General features: G+C 42.7%; 1 protein-coding gene across 6 annotated transcripts in view; it reads left to right on the forward strand.

The window, feature by feature from the left end:
• Positions 1 to 17704, forward strand: part of vps9d1 (VPS9 domain containing 1) — a 98633-nt gene that overhangs the window by 34179 nt on the left and 46750 nt on the right. For 3 of the 6 annotated variants that reach the window (XM_041191292.1, XM_041191293.1, XM_041191294.1), the window contains exons 11-13: positions 917 to 1046; positions 7137 to 7342; positions 11096 to 11180. In XM_041191292.1, coding sequence (XP_041047226.1) covers positions 917 to 1046; positions 7137 to 7342; positions 11096 to 11180 — 421 coding nt within the window. Of the gene's footprint in view, positions 1 to 916; positions 1047 to 7136; positions 7343 to 9823; positions 10021 to 11095; positions 11181 to 17704 lie in introns of those variants that run through there. The other 3 variants (XR_005943511.1, XM_041191296.1, XM_041191295.1) reach the window with 2 other exon arrangements.

Genomic DNA, 17704 nt, shown 5'->3' on the forward strand with positions numbered 1-17704 from the left:
TACCATATTGGAGCGTCTAGATTATGTTCTTCAACCCCTGGACTCTGGTTTGAACCCATAGTACTCCAATATTGCAGTTGAAATTTTCTTGGTTTGACAGCCCTTGATCTGGAAGCAATGCCAACAAGAAGGAAATTTAAAAAGAAGCATATATGAAGGCGAGCTATAAGCAGAGGAGCTGGAGGGTGAAGGCACAGATGCAGACACAAAGAGAAAGCAGACACAGACAGAAAGAGGAATACAGAGAATTCTTGTGAAGCGAAGTAGTAAATAACTCAGGAAGAGTCTAGTTTTTCTGTTTGACAGAAAAAGAGACAGGAGCTCTTGGAGGTCTAAAACCTGGAACAGCTTGGAGGTACTAATGAGCTGGGTGTTTTCCTAGAAGTGGCCAAACCTTGAATCAGGTATTATTGATGTTGGTCAGTTGAAAAGGAACTGTGGAAAGCTACACCATCAGGACTGTTAGAGAGAAAAAGAGAGGGCTCGAAGAAGTGTGCCTCGCTGATGACTCTCATACTCATGAAACTCAGAGGTGAAAGCTGTAGTTGGATTAGACCCCTTATGTTGTGTGAATAAAGAACACCATATTGTGGAATGGTGTAGCTACGTAGTGCCACATGTCTGCGGGAAATGATGTGAATGACTATGGCTGTATAAGACACATCTGTGTTGTATTTCGAGTGAAATTTACCTTTTTATTTGAAGTATCATTTGCCCATTAATTCATTTGTGTTAAAGTAAATTACAAAACTTGAAACTTGTTGGTATTTTTTTCATTTGGAGGTCATTCAGTGAATTTGGTTATTTTGATTTACCACCCTTTCCATGGGGATCGTAACAATGGTATGAAAAAGCAACTTAGAATGCTTAAAATTGCATATAAACCAGATATTGTCTGCTGTTTTACTTTTTACAGACAGGTTACTGTCCTTGTGTATTCTGGCTTTTGAACCTCTCAACACTGCTGCTGGGAAAGACCAGTGTTTGGCCAGCATTGAGGAGACTTTGTTCCGGCCTATCTGGATGTTCCTTCTGACTCTGTTTAGGTATTGTATTACATGTAAATCTTAAAATGAATGGAAATTTGAATTTTTAAATTGGGGGAGAAAAATACATTTTTGAAAGCAGAAGAAAGCAAATTTTATGGTTTAGTTCTTTAAGTTGAACTCCAGTGTGGTGACAGAAATTGTTTTCTTGTAAAATACTGTGTACTGTAATATCTGTTCAAGTTCAAAAATGATTGTGACATTTTTTAACAAAGAAAAGTAGCATATACGCTATCATCAAAAATGGTAACAGTATATACAGGATTTCATAGTTCAACTCTTGAGTTTAAAATCTAAGTGTTCATGGTTTGCCCCATTACTGGTGACCATGCATCAGCTGCTTCAGCTACACACTTTGCAATCCCTTCCCCAAATCTTCCCACCTCATTGTCCTCCTTTGGCATCTACTTTAAAACCTACCTAATTCTCAACTTTTGGTCATCCTGCCTGATTTTTGCCCTGTGTCTGTTTTCCCTGCATTTCTATGAAGCACCATTGGTACATTTTTCTACATTTAAGGCACTATCTCTAAATGCAAGATGGTAATGAGAATGAGGAATACATATAATTACCAGATTCTTTGGCATGGATGGAATTTAACACCCATTCCGCAAGGTGAGTTGGAGACTTGGGGACGAGGTTTAATTGGGTGGGAGGGTGCCAGCTGCCTTCATGCCTCTGCTCCGCTTAAATCCAAGGGGGCAGGGAAGGCTCGTGGATGGCTATCCCAACCCACCAGCAATTAATGTCCACTTAAGGGCCTCATACTCTGCTACTGGAATTGAACCAGCAGAGGGCAGGGCAGTCACTGTGCAAGGAGCCTGAAAAGCAAACCTTGTTGTTTGCTTGTGGGCTCCCGAGGGGGTCCCTCATTGTCAGGCAGTCGGATGCCTGATGGAGGCACCTGGCATTGGGAAGGGTGGGGGTGCCAGCTGAGAGCCAACCCCAGCGTTTGCTGCCAATCCCCACTCCTCCATGACCCCCACCTAGACCTCACTCACCTGTGGCCTGGGTTCCTCGCTAATCCTGGGCCTCCAGTGGGTGCATTACCAGCAGCTGCTACCATTCCCTTAGTGCCTTTACCAGCCTCCGATTGGCCAGCAGCTCTCAGAGGGGTGGGATTTCCACCACAGGGTCGATGATCCCATGGATGGCCTACCACTAGGACTTAATATGGCAGGCCGTCCCCATAGGAGGTGACTGGGGCCCTTGTCAGCTGTTCAGCCAGGGGTGGGGGGGGTGGGGTGTTGTGGGGGTGAGATCCTGTCGCCTGGATTAATTCTGCTCTACATGTGCTCGACAACATTTAAATTTCAGGGTTTGTCATGTCAACTACTTTCAAACACTTGTGATTTCCTCTTCACCTAAAATAAATAAGGGGAAAAAATGTTAGCAGATTCTTCTCAAAATGAACTCCACATTTTCAGTGTAATGAAATAGACTTTTAGCTATGGCGTGCTGCACACCCAACATACCCACTCATCTAAATGGAGCTGTGTATACTGCAATGTAAGAGTCATTGGACCATTCATTGTTCTAAAATTCCTTTTCTTCTGTGGTGTTACAGGCATGTACTGATAAATAATGCTTGTGATTTGTACATTGAAGGGAAAGCCAGCATTTGTTACCCATCAGCAAAAGCAAAACACTGCAGATGCTGGAAATCTGAAATGCAGATAGAAATGCTGGAAATACACAGCAGGTCGGGCAGCATTCATGGAGAGAACCAGAGTTAATGTTTCAGGTCAATGACTCTTCTGATGTTTCTGATGTCCATAGCTGCTGTCCAACCTGCTGAGTATTTCCAGCATTTTCTGTCTTTATTTGTTGCCCACCCTCTGGTTGCTTTTGACAAGACAGTGATAAAAGCTTTTCTTCAACCATCAGTGTCAGTGTGGTTAAAGTTCCAGGATTTTGGCTCAGCATTGATGAAGCTCTGAGATAGGAAGTTGGGATTTGTGCGACTTGGAATGGGACTTGCAGATGATTGTGTTGCTTTTGTCGTTCTAGGTGTGGAGTTCGCAGGCTTGGAAGGTGTTGCTGAAGCACCCTTTACAAGTTGCTGCATTTCATGCTGTAAATAATACACATTGAAACTACAGTGTGCTGCTGATAAAAGGGATGAATATTTAGGCTAGTGAGCAAAGCGTCAATCAAGGTAGTGGTAATGTTGCTGGCCTAGTAATCCAGAGACCAAGGCTAATGCTTTGAGGATGTGGATTCAAATCCATCATGGCAGCTGGTGGAATTTGAATTCAGTTAATAAATCTGGAAGTAAAAGCCAATCTCAATCATGATAACCATGAAATTATTATCGATTGTCATAAAAATCTATCTGGTTCACTAATGCCCCTGAGGGAAGGAAATCTGCTATCTTTACCTGGTCTGGCCCATAGGTAACTCCAGACCCACAGCTATGTGGTTGATTCCTGTGAAATGGCCTTGCAAGCCATTCAGTTCAAGGGCAATTAGAGTTGGGCAATAAACGCTGGCCTTACCAGTGGCACCCACATCCTGTGAAAGAATAATCAAAAGCAGATTTTCTTGGAAGTTTTTGGCAGGAAATTTGGTGACTCAGCTGTCGTGCCCTTAAAAGGAAAACATGGCCCTTTTTGATTCACATCAACTTCCAATAAAAATGCAGCTTTACAGATGTATCTTGATTGTAACATTTTAGATAAGCAGTGGAGCTATTTTTTGACAGTTCATTCATCCTGATTTTGCCTTCTGAATATGTTTCATGCAAATATTTATGTTCATACTTCAAAGCTGAAGGATCTAGTAGTCGTGTCCACATATTCTGGGCTTGTTGACCTCCAGTTTAGTCGATTACTATTATGGGAAGTGTCTAGTGGACTGCATTCTACTTTGAATTGGAAATGGAGTTTCATATGAATGACAAACGAGGTTGATTAATTGACCATCTCTGTGTGTAGTATTCAGATGTATTTTTGTGACTTGGAAACAAGCATTTTTTAAAATTTATTTACAGGATGTGGGCTCCGCTGGCTAGGTCAGCATTTAAAGCCTAGTTGCCTTTGGGAAGGTGGTAGTGAGCTGCCTTCTTGAACCGCTGCAGCCCACGTGGTGTAGGTACACCCACAGTGCTGTTAGGAATGGAGTTCCAGGATTTTGATATAGCAACAGTGAAGGAAAAGCATTATATTTCCAAGTCAGGATGGTGAGTGACTTGGAGGGGAACCTCTAAGTGGTGGTGTTCCCATCTATCTGTTACCCTTGTCCTTCTAGATGGTAGTGGCAGTGGGTTCAGAAGATGCTGTTGAAGGAGCCTTGTGAATTTCTGAAGTGCACCTTGTAGATGGTACACGCTGCTGCTACTGTACGTCGGTGGTGGAGGGAGTGAATGTTTATGGATGTGGTGCCAATCGAACGGGCTGCTTTGTCCTGGACGGTGTCAAGCTTCTTGAATATTATGGGAGCTGCACTCATTCAGGCAAATGGGGAGTATTCCATCACACTCCTGACTTGTGCCTTGTAGATGTTGGGCTGGCTTTGGGGAGTCAGGGGGTGAGTTACATGTCACAGGATTCCTAGCCTCTGACCTGCTCTTGTAGCAACAGTATTTATATGGCTAGTCCAGTTCAGTTTCTGGTCAATGGTAACCCCCAGGATGTTGATAGTGAGGCATTCAGTGATGGTAATGCCATTGAACATCAAGAGGTGATGGTTATATTCTCTCTTGCTGGAGATTGTCATTGCCTGACACTTGTGTGGCGTGAACGTTTCTTGCCACTTGTCAGACAAATCCTGGATGTTGTCCGGGTCTTGCTGCATTTGGATCTGGACTGCTTCAGTATCTGAGGAATCAGGAATGGTGCTGAACGTTGTGCAATCATCAGTGAACATCCCCAATTCTGACCTTATAATGGAAGGAAAGTCATTGATGAAGCAGCTGAAGATGGTTGGATCAAGGACACTACCCTGAGGATTTCCTGCAGTGATGCCCTGGAGCTGAGATGACTGACCTCCAACAACTACAACCACCTTCCTTTGTGCTAGGTATGACTACAACCAGTAGAGAGTTTTCCTGCTGATTCCCATTGACTCCAGTCTTGTTAGGGCTCCTTGATGCCACACACTGTCAAATGCGGCCTTGATGTCAAGGGCAGTCACTCTCACCTCACCTCAGGAGTTCAGCTATTTTGTCCATGTTTGAACCAAGGCTGTAATGAGGTCAGGAGCTGACTGGCCCTGGCGGAACCCAAACTGGGCATCAGTGAGCAGGTTATTGTTAAGCAAGTGCCGCTCGATAGCACTGTTGATGACCTCTTCCATTACTTTACTAATGATCGAGAGTAGACTGACTGGGAATTGGCCGGGTTGGATTTGTCCTACTTTTTGTGTACACAACATACCTGGGCAATTTTCCACATAGCTGGGTAGATGCCAGTGTTGCAACTGTACTGGAACAGCTTGGCTAGGGGCATGGCAAGTTCTGGAGCACAAGTCTTCAGTACAATTGCCGGAATATTGACAAGTCCCATAGCCTTTGCGGTATCCAGTGCCTTCAGCCATTTCTTGATAATACGTAGAGTGAATCGAATCGGCTGTGATGCTGGGGACTTCCAGAGGAGGCTGAGATGGATCATCTACTCAGCACTTCTGGCTGAAGATTGTAGCAAATACTTATGCCTTTTTTTTACACTGGTGTGCTGGGCTCCCCCATCATTGAGGATGGGGATATTTGTGGAACCTACTCCTCTAGTAAGTTGTTTAATTGTCGACCACCATTCACGACTGGATGTGGCAGGACTGCAGAGCTTAGATCTGATACGTTGATTGTGGGATCGCTTATCTCTGTCCATCACTTGCTGCTTATCTGTTTGGCATGCAAGTATTCCTGTGTTATAGCTTCACCAGGTTGACACCTCATTTTTAGGTATGCCTGGTGCAGCTCATGGCATGCCCTCCTACACTCTTCATTGAACCAGAGTTGATCCCCTGGTTTGATGGTAATGGTAGAGTGGGGAATATGCTGGGCCATGAGTTTCAGATTGTGTTCGAGTACAATCCTGCTGCTTCCGATGGCCCACAGCGCCTCATGGATGCCCAGTCTTGAGTTGCTAGATTTGTTCAAAATCTATCCCATTTAGCATAGCTGTAGTGCCACACAACATGATGGAGGGTATCCTCAATGTGAAAGCGAGACTTTGTCTCCACAATGACTGTGTGGGGGTCACTCCTACCGATACTGTCGTGGACAGATGCATCTGTGGCAGGCAGGTCGGTGAGGATGAGGTCAAGTATGTTTTTCTCTCTTGTTGGTTCCCTCACCACCTGCCGCAGACCCTGTCTAGCAGCTATGTTAATTAAGACTCTGCCAGCTCAGTCAGTAGTGGTGCTACTGAGCCCCTCTTGGTGGTGGACATTGAAATCCCCCACCCAGAATACATTCTGCACCCTTGCCACCCTCAGTGCTTCCTCCAAGTGGTGTTCCACATGGAGGAGCACTGATTCGTCAGCTGAGGGAGGACAGTACGTGGCAATCAGCAGGAGGTTTCCTTGCCCATGTTTGACCTGATGCCCTGAGACTTCATGGGGTCCAGGGTCGATGTTGAGACTCCCAGTACAACTCCCTCCTGACTATACCACTGTGCCGACACCTCTGCTGGGTTTATCCTGCTGGTGGGACTGTGATGGTGGAGTCTGGGACCTTATATGTAAGCTATGATTCCGCAATGATGACTATGTCAGGCTGTTGCTTGACTAGTCTGTGAGACAGCTCTCCCAATTTTGGCACTAGCCCTCAGATGTTAGTCAGGAGGACTTTGCAGGGTATGCAGTGCTGAGTTTGCCGTTGTCGGTTCCAGTGCCTAGATTGATGCCGGGTGGTGACTTCCGTGCAGGGATCCTGGCAAACAAAAAAAATTGCACAAAGTGAATTGAAAACTCGACAGCATGCGGGAAAACCTGGACTTCTGGATTTCCTGTTAACTTCCAGGGCATTGTGTAAGAATGAGGGTGGATTCCAAATGCATTGGCTTCCTTCCTAGAATAATATGAAACAAAGGAGTTTCAGCATTCACAATGTAGTGAGATGTGTATAACGTTCACTCTGTTTTCTTGTAGAAAAGTGAATGTACAGAGGGAAGTAGCTCTCGAAAAGAGCATGAAATTATACAAGACCGCTGGCCCAGCAGATATTGGTGTTGCAGCTAAACTTTTCCCCAAGGAATCTGTTTCTTCAAGTGATTCCTATCCTTATGAAGTGGCAGTGCAAGAGTTAAGGTTAATAACCAAAGAATATTGTCCACAAAAAAAGCTTGAATGTATTGGTAAGCATTTAATATACATAATTACTGAAATTCATGCCATCTACTCTTACTGGATAGCTAGCTTCCAGGTAGTTAGATTAGATTGATCTTGTGTTCTATCTATAATAGCAAAAATTTTGTTTTGATCCTTTGAAAACACAAATTACCTGTTTATAAAATGTCAGCTAAAAATAAAATATTGCTGATGCTGGAAATCTCAAATAAAAGTGCAGAGTACTGGAAACACTCAGCAGATAAGGCAGTATCTGTGGAGAAAATCAGTTAACATTTCTTCCTTCATAAGACCTTACAGACGGGGAATGGGGAAAAGCACATGCACAGATGGGAAAAGAAATATCATAACCTGCAGATTGCTTAAGTGGAAAACAGGAGATGGTTAAACCACACTAGTGAAATAATTAATGAGATGTGATGAGAGAAATTAGATATAAAAAACATTTACAGTATGTGGTGTACAAATCAATAAAGAGGTGAGGAATAGACAATTGAAAGGGAAACATGAAAAACAAGCTCCAGTGGCCTGGTGTTAATTGTATACCAATATAATTCAAGTGAAGGGCATTAATTAGGGCATTCACTTGTGTTCATATCTCAGATCAGGCTGAAACTGCGGTTGTTGGGTTGGACATGCACAATATGTAATATGTGTCTCTGTAAATAAAAGCTTGTTAAGGCATAAAGACTACGCTACAGTTCTACCCTTCACCGCCTGGCTAGGGCTGGTTCCTCTTTCAGCTTTTCCCATGTTACATGGGGTCACCACAGTGCTATATGATCACCTTCATATCAAAAATCATTTTTGGATCTGGCGGGCTGTTTTACAGCCGGATGCCCTTCCTGCCACTAAACCTTCTCCATTTATCTGCGCTGTGGTCTGGCACCGATACACACTGGCCTGTCTGCACCAGGTTCTTTCGTAGGTAACAAGTCCTGGAGTGGGACCTGAACCCAGTCGGAGGTACTGAGCTACTCCAGCTCCCAGTTCAGCACCTGGCTATCTAAATTCTAATTCCTGGGAGCCTGGTAGAAGAAGAAAAATAAATGGACACCAAAGATGTACACAAATTTGAAAGCATGGTGTTCCATTGTGGGGAAGAGGGGGTAGAATGATGACCCCACTCAGATCACGAATCCGTATCCACCTCTCACTGTCTAACTTGTTTGTTCTCTCCACCGATGCTGCTTGACCTGCTGGGTGTTCTCAGCATTTCTGTTTTACTTTTAAAATTGTAAACTATTATAAATCTGATAAAACTTACGTAAGTCCCTGACTGCTTGTTCTTTTGGCCTTGGATGTAACATTTTTTTTAACATGATTTTGTCACCAATGTGAATCCAAGGTGGTGAAAATTAATTTTCTATCTACAAAATGGCAGTTGATAGTCATGACAATCCAATTACTTTTTTTCCCCTCTCCCCCAGCAACAATTCTAGCAACACTACCTCACTACTGTCACAGTTGTTCCATGAAGGTGAAGCCTTGTCGTAAATATTATAAACAAATACATCGTCCACTTTTTTTTTTAAACACCAGACACTAACAGACAGAAAAAAACAACCTTGCCACAAGGCATAACATTGATTTTCAAATTTCAATGTTTTTGTTCATCGCCTGAGGGGTAAATTAAAGGCATAGATGGTAGCTTGTTTCTCTTTGTGTCATTGATTGAGACCAAGGTAAACTATCCCTCATCCTTCTTGACCTGTCTGCAGCCTTCAACATGGTTAACCACACTATCCTCCTCCAACGCCTTTTCACCATCATCCAGCTGGGTGGGACTGCTCTCAGCTGATTCCATTCTTATCTATCCAGTTGTAGCCAGAGAATCACCTGCAAAGACTTCTCTTCCTGGTTTTGCACCATTAACTTGGGTATCCCCATAGAATCTATCCCCCTCCTATTTCTCATCTAAATGCCACCCTTTGGCAACACATCAGTTTCCACATGTATATTGATGACACCCTATTCCAACCTCATTACCACCTCTCTCAATCATTCACTTTCTCTAAATTGTCAGGCTGCTTGTCTGATATCCAGTACTCGCTGAGTAGAAATTGACTCCCAACTATATATTGAGAAGACAAAAGAAAAGTAATTGGACTGAATTTTACTGCGGGATTCAGGCTGGAAAGCTGGCTCCAAGTCTGCACTTGCCAACAGAGGGACTGACTTGTTGATTTTATTGCAGGCAGCCTCCTAATTGGCCACCTGTAGGCCTGCCGTCCAGTTAAGGTTGGCAGGTCGGCTTCTGATATTGCTGGCTCACTGGCAGCCCTGAAGCCTTAGCAGCCCATCGGGAGAGATTGGAGCTGCTGAGCTAGGTCAAAGATCTTCGGGTGGCCTCAACATGGAGGCACCTTTGGATAACTGTGTCAAAATTAAAATTTAGGTGACCTGAGGGCAGCAGGCCCTGTGGGCTAGAGGGAAAATTTCTCCAGGGAAATTACTGGGGATTCAAAGGCTGCCTTTTGTGCCTCCAGCTCTGATGGCTCCCTCGGCTACTGCAAGATGGCTGCCTCCATGAAGCCGGTGGTCTTCCTGGTGGCAGGAGGCTGTTCCGCTGTTGGCCAAACCCATGACCACTACCATCTAGAAGAACAAAGGCAGCAGATAGATGGGAGCACCACCACCTGGACGTTCCCCTCCAAGTCACTCAACATCCTGACTTGGAAATATATCACCGTTCCTTCACTGTCGCTGAGTCAAAATCCTGGAACTCCCTCCTTAACAGCACTGTGGGTGTACCTACACCACACGGATTGCAGCGGTTCAAGAAGGCAGCTCACCATCACCTTCTCAAGGGCAACTCAGGAGGGGCAATAAATGCTGACCCAGCCTGCAAAGCCCACATCCTGTGAATGAATTTAAAAAAACCTATTGCCCCTTAAAATGGCCCATAATTGAGGTTTTAATTATGCAAATTTGCTGCCCGCCTCTGTGGAGCAAACAGCCAATCTGCCTCGTAGTCCAGCTCATACCCACAGTGGGAAACTTCCCTGGAGGTAGGACAGCAACCCTGAGATGAGCTGACTACATCCACATCTTCACTAAGACTGTTTGTTTCCGCCTCTAACATTGCCTGACTCTACCCCTGCCTCAACTCATCTGCTACTGAGACCCTCACCTATGCCTTTGTTACATATGGACTTGACTATTCTACTGGACACCTTGATGCCCTCCCATCTTCTCTGCCCTCTGTAAACTTGACATCATCCAAAATTTTGCTGCCTGTAACCTAACTAGCACCATCTCCCATTCACCCATCATTCCTGTGCTCGCAGATCTATATCGGCTCCAATTAAGCTATACCTCGATTTTTAAAATTCTTATCCTTGTTTTCAAATCTCAATCTCCTCCAGACTCATATGCCTCAATTTCTGTTCTCCACTTTGGCCTCTTGAAAAAGCCCCAATTTAATCACTCTTATCATTGATAGAAGTGTCTTCAGCTATGAAAGCCCAAAGTTCTGAAATTCCCTCCCTGAATCTCTCCACCTCTCTGTTCCAACTTCAAAAGGTGTTCTTTAAAACCTGCCTCCAATCTTCTGTTTATCTTCCCCAATATTTGCTTACATGGCTTGGTGTCAAGTTTTGTTTGATAAAACTCCTGTGAAGCCACTTGGGACATTTTGCTATTTTAGCACTATATAAACGCTTGTTGTTGTTGCCATTGGTATCTCTTCCTTCTAGTACAAAATTTATGTATGATTTAAATGTAACAGCTTATAATGCTATTGTATCGTATTGCTGCAGTAAGAACACTGCGTCTTATCTGTGAGTGTGCTGAACATTACTGCAATTCTAAGGAGGCTGGCACCCTGCATGTTGCTTCTGCGATGTAAGTATTGTGTTTTCAGTTTCGTGGACTTTTAAAAAGCAGCACATTGCTTAGTAATCTACCAATAGTTTCTTTTTAGCTGATCTTCCAAACACCTGCTAGCTTTTGCACAATTTCCTGTTGATTAATTTGACCTGTGTTGTAGATTTTATTTTGATGAGGGTTTACTCAGCCAACTCCAGCTCTGATCCGACTCTCATTTTTTTGTACTTCAGTTTCCTCAGTTCACAAACCTGAAAAGGTCCCTGGACTCCCCTGTACAATAGCTATTGTTTCTGCCTTTCCTCCTCACCTCTTTCCTCACCATTCCAGTGATTGTAACTGGCCTAAATACCACTAATGTTGATCAGAACTTATATCAAACCAACCTTTTTGATGCTCACCAACTTCCACCACCAAATTCTCTGGAAGCTTCTAAATTTCCTTTGCAAACGTTTTAAACAATCACTGCCTCACTAAGCACTTAACACTCCAATCTCTCTTCATTCTTACCCCCCCCCCCCAACTATCTAACATTTCATGCCTCTTCACCTTTTCAGTGTAACATCCCACCTTACCCCTTCAACTGTTAGAAATGGAATTTCATGCTTCTATTGAGATCACCGCAGGAACTGCTGCCTATATTTGTATTATGGAATGATAAATGCATAGAAATTATACATATACCACATTCGATAGTTTATATACAACTTAGAAAAAAATCCCCAATTGTTTTTAATTACTGTACCATTATCTATAATACTACAAATTTTTGACATGCATTTCTGTCAGTGTTTTCTATTGTAAATATAGACATAGGAATTTATAATGAACATATTAAAAATTATGACAGATGTATGCTTTTAAATCCTAATTATCCTCTACCCTCTGTCCTTGCTTCGTCTGAAGATTAAAGTTGGTCTTTTGTAATGCCCATGGGGGAGATTGGTATTAAAAATATTAAAAAAGCTTGTGCCCTTCCGCAGCTATTTCAATTAGAAATACCTCTGTCCGCTTTTATAATGAAACCATCAATGTAAGCTGTTGCATTGTAATTACACCCTCTGACCAATGGTGGTGCTGCAGTAAAATAGCGTACACTGTTTAATAGTTGAAAGAGTTAACTTTCATTCTGCCATTAGTTCAACTGGTGAGATAAATGAAACTATGTTGTCAAACTGAGAATTGTATTCAGCAGTATTCTCAGCAATTCTGTATGGAGGGAGGTTTTGTTTCTTTTCTTCCTCTGCTGCATGTTCCTTCTTATTTTGTTTATTATCTATACTGTTGTTTATGCTCCACACAAGCCTCCTCCCACTTTAGTTCATCGTACCTATCAGCATATCTGTTCCTTTAGGTGAAAAGTGCATTTGGTACCTCATTCAGATTGTGACAAATGTTTAGCTTCATCTCTTAAAGTAAAAGTGGATATACTACCAAAAGGTTTTAACAAATCCATTATTAACCACTGAAGTGATAGTCTTGCTTTTAGTTTCTGAATTTATTTCCTTTTTACAGTGCAAAGATTTGTACAAAGGTGAATCAGACTTGTATAGGTGCTGCATAGCAATCTGTCAGTTAAGCATTGAATGGTTTTGTAGTGATATTGACTCTAGGGTTAGAGTAGCCAAAAAGAGACAGTAGTGACCCAACTGCAGAGCAGCTAAAACACCACTCTGCTGCAGCAGGGCCCCATGAAACAATGCGAGGAGTTGGAATTATCCATTACACTGCATTACAATCACCAGTTGCTCTCCATATGTGAAGTTGAGAATTTATAGAAAACCATATGGAATCATACACTATTTTTGGATTTTTATTTAAGCAGCTGTAACTATGAACTGCTGAGTCCCAACAGTGTGATGTGCAATGCAGTGTGCTTGCTAAACTGTAATTATTTACCTTTGCAATAAAACATACTTAGCTAAAATTTCTCTCTGAAAATTAGTAAGGAGCACTTCTCACTTCTCATTTTGCTACCTGTGGTGTGCCAATATGCTCATTATTATTTACATAATAACTATGTTGTGTCTTGCTTGGTGTAGGGTAGAATAACATAGCCTCTTTCAACATGTAGCATACACACAAAATTCCCCCATTAGATTTTTTGCCAGAACTCTTAGTGATAATATGCCTGTAAGACCAAGTTTTCTTTTAAATAGATTACTCACAAATTTAGCACTCTTTGTGTAAGCGGAATGCTAACCATTTCAGATCATTTCTGGGGTTAGGGCATATATTCCTTTCAAGTCATGTGGAGTTTTAAATGTAAACTAATGTTTTTATTCCAAATCTGATACATTTTAATAAATAAAATGCTGGAGTACTAATGTATTTAGAATTCATTTCTTTCTTCCTATCTTTCATCCTTCTCCCCTTTTTGTTGTTGCTTGATTACTTTTCCTGAAGGGATTTGTAAAAAGCTGGGCTACAGTTCCCCAGCTACTGGCCACCCTCCTGTGTCTTGCCCTGTTTAAACTATGATGATGACTGGTGACAGATCTTTCAGCTATAAGAGGTGTGACAGCAGAACTCTCTCCTGTCCCTGCCTGGTATCAGCGCATGGCCCATTTCCAACGGGTTGCTGGATAGCAAGCTAAATCAGCAATCCTGGGAGTTTTATTTCACTCCTCTTAAGCATGGACATTGAGGCAACTGTAATACCCTAGCTGGGTTCATTACACTGTTAATAAGATGATATCATGGTATGTGGTGGTGGAAGGGGAGGCAATGGCATAGTAGTTTTGTTGCTGGACTAGTATTCCAGAGACCCAGGGTAATGCTCTGGGGGACCTGGGTTCGAATCCCACCACAGCAGATGGTGGAATTTGAATTCAGTAAAAATCTGGAATTAAAAGTCTAATGATGACCATGATCATTGTTGTAAAAAACCCATCTGGTTCATTAATGTGCTTTAGAGAAGGAAACCTGCCATCCTTACCTGGTCTGGCCTACATGTGACTCGAGACGAAGGCAACATAGTCATCCTCACGGAATCATATCTGACAATGTTCCAGACACCACTAGTACCATCCCTGGGTCTGTCCTGCTCCGGACCCAGCAGAGGTGGCGGCACAACGGTATACAGTTGGGAGAGAATTGCCCTGGGAGTCCTCAATATCAGCTCTCGACCTCATGAATTCTCATGGCATCAGGTCAAACATGGGCGAGGAAACTACAGTGTACTGCACTCCCACAGCTGAAGAATCAGTGCTCCTCCATGTTGTAGGTACATTCACAGTGCTGTTAGGAAGGGCGTTCCGGGATTTTGACCCAGCAACAGTGAAGGAACGGTGATATATTTCCAAGTCAGGACAGTGAGTGACTTGGAAGGGAACTTGCAGGTGGTGGTGTTCCCATCTATCTGCTGCCCTTGTCCTTCTAAATGCTAGTGGCTGTGGGTTTGGAAGGTGCTGTCTCAGGAGCCTTGATGAATACCTGTAATGCATCGTGTAGATGGTACACACTGCTGATACTGTCATGGACAGATGCATCTGCAGCAGGCAGGTTGGTGAGGAGGAGGCCAAGTATGTTTATCCCTCTTGGAGGAAGCAATGTGGGTTGCATGGGCGCAGAATGTACTCTGAGTGGGGGACTTCCATGTCCATCACCAAGAGTGGCTCAGTAGCACCACTATTGAGCGAGCTGGCCAAGCCCTAAATGACAAAGCTGCTAGACTGCGTCTGCAGCAGATGGTGAGGGAACCAACAAGAGGGAAAAACTTGACCTTATCCACACCAACCTGCCTGCCGCAGATCCATCTGTCCATTACAGTATCGGTAGGAGTGACAGTCATTGCGGAGACAAAGCCCCACCTTCACATTGAGGATAACTTGCATTGTGTTGTGTGGCACTACAACCATGCTAAATGAGATAGATTTCAAACAGATCTAGCAACTCAAGACTCGGTATCCATGAAGTGCTGTGGGCCATCAGCAGCAGCAGAATTGTACTCGAACACAATCTGTAACCTCATGGCCCAGCATATCCCCCACTCTACCATTACCATCAAGCCAGGGGATCAACTCTGGTTCAATGAAGAGTGCAGGAGGGCAGCCAGGAGCAGCACCAGGCATACCTAAAAATGAGGTGTGAACCTGGTGAAGCTATAACACAGGACTACTTGCATGCCAAATAGCATAAGCAGTAAGTGATAGACAGAGCTAAGCGACCCCACAACCAGCAGATCAGACCTAAGCTCTACAGTCCTGCCACATCCAGTCGTGAATGGTGGTGGACAATTAAACAACTCACTGGAGGAGGAGGCTCCACAGATATCCCCATTCTCAATGATGGAGGAGCCCAGCACATCAGTGCAAAGGCAAAGGCTGAAGCATTTTCTACAATCTTCAGCCAGAAGTGCCAAGTGGATGATCCATCTCAGCCTGCTCCGGAAGTCCCAGCATCACAGACGACAGTCTTCAGCCAATTCAATTCACTCTACATGATATCAAGAAATGGCTAAAGGCACTGGATACCGCAAAGGCTATAGGCCCTGTCAATATTCCAGCAATAGTACGGAAAGCTTGTGCTCCAGAACTTGCTGCACCCCTAGCCAAGCTGTTCCAGTACAGCTACAACACTGGCATCTACCCGGCTATGTGGAAAATTGCCCAGCTATGTCCTGTACAAAAAAAGCAGGACAAATCTAACCTGGCAATTATCGCCCCATCAGTCTACTCTCCATCATCAGTAAAATAATGGAAGGAGTCATCAATAGTGCTATCAAGTGGAATCATATCAGCCAGAGGTCAATTTTAATTGTGTTTACCAGCTCCAAACAGATTGTGTGACCCAGATGGTTGAATAAACAGCTGAATAGATTATTGGAAAGTTACTTCTTTTAAAGCAAGACAACCTGGATAAATTAGAATTGGTTATTATAGGAGGCAGTAAAATTAAAGTAAGAGGATCAGAGTAGAGGAAATGAGGAAGGGAATACTAAGTGAGAAATGAAATGTACATTAAGTTGTGTTTTTTCGAATGATATTATTTACAGTAATAAAACTCATCTTCTGGAGCTCTATTTCTACCTGTTGCAGTGTGTGTGAGCTGAAAATATTGTTGAAAAGAAATGGTCAACCAGAGCCTAGAATTTTCCTAAAACTTAAGTTCAGTAGTTAATAAATATATTTAAAAATTAAACTCATAGGGGGAATAAGAGTTTAGGAGTAGGTGGACCTGGGTGGATATGTACATAAATCATTGAAGGTGGCAGGACAGGTTGAGAGAGCAGTTAATAAACAATACAGAGTCCTGGGCATTATTAACAGGGGCACGAAGTGCAAGAGCAAACAGTTGTATTGAATTTGTATAAGTCACTAGTTCGGTATTACGTCCAGTTCTGGGTGCCGCATTTTAGGAAGGTGTGAAGGCCTTGGAGAGGGTGCAGAAAAGATTCATGGGAATGGTTGCTGAGATGGGGAACTTCAGTTATGAAAATAAATTGGAGAAGTCAGAACTGTTCCTTGGAGGAAAGAAGGCTGAGAGGAAATTTGACAGAGGTATTCAAAATCATGAGGGGTCTGGACAGAGTAGATAGGAAGAAACTGTTTCCATTTGTGAAAGGATCAAGAACGAGAGGGCACAGATTTAATGTAATAAGTAAAAGAAGCACAAGCGATATAAAGATAAACTTTTTTACACAGTGAGTGATTAAGGTTTGCAATGCACTGCCTGAAAGTGTGGCGGAGGCAGGTTCAATTGAAGTATTCAGCAGAGAATTAGACTGAAAAGGAAGAATGTGTAGGGTTATAGGAAGAAGGTGGGGGAATGGTACTAGATGAATTGCTCATTTGGAGAGCCGGTGCAGACACGATGGGCCAAATGGCTTCCTTCTGTGCCATAACAATGCTGTGATCCTGTGAATGCATTTTTGGTGAGTCAGTGGTATCTATTTTTTTAAAAGTTACTATAATTGAAAAACAGCAGTTGATGAGTTTTTAATATAGTGCACTTAATTTTTTTTCAGTTCTTGCTAATGCTTCGAGAAAACATTCAAGCATTAGTGTGCAGTTCGGCTTCTTTAAACTGAATATGTTGTAAAAGACTTGTGCTCGAGAGTAAATGCATTAAATTTCTGGTTTTTAAAGGTGTGGTATTAAGTTGAACTAAAGGGCCTCAGCTTGAAGTATCTGATCTCTAATTCAACACCAGTTATTGCATCAGGTAAAATCATGGTCATTTAGACAAATATTTAGATTACACAATGCAAACCACAAATTACATAAGAAATATTGGCATGGAGGCTTGCACTCCAGGCAGAATGTTAATGCCAGTCTTAGAGTTTTTTGTGGACTCCCCAAGATTGTTCTGTGCATACTGCAATGTCATACTAAACCCATTTAGAGACAAGTAGAACTGATTGCATTTGAGAATGTTAAGAGAGATTTAAGAACTTATTTTAAAATGAATGATTTTTGCATAGAGGGTTATTATAATATGGAATGTTTTACCACATGTGACTCTTGAAGTAGATATAACATTATCTAAAATTGAATTGGATAAATATTTTAACAGGAAAAATGTTAAATATAAGAGCAGGA

This window comes from Carcharodon carcharias, chromosome 7, assembly GCF_017639515.1.
Source record: "Carcharodon carcharias isolate sCarCar2 chromosome 7, sCarCar2.pri, whole genome shotgun sequence".
Taxonomy (NCBI): domain Eukaryota; kingdom Metazoa; phylum Chordata; class Chondrichthyes; order Lamniformes; family Lamnidae; genus Carcharodon; species Carcharodon carcharias.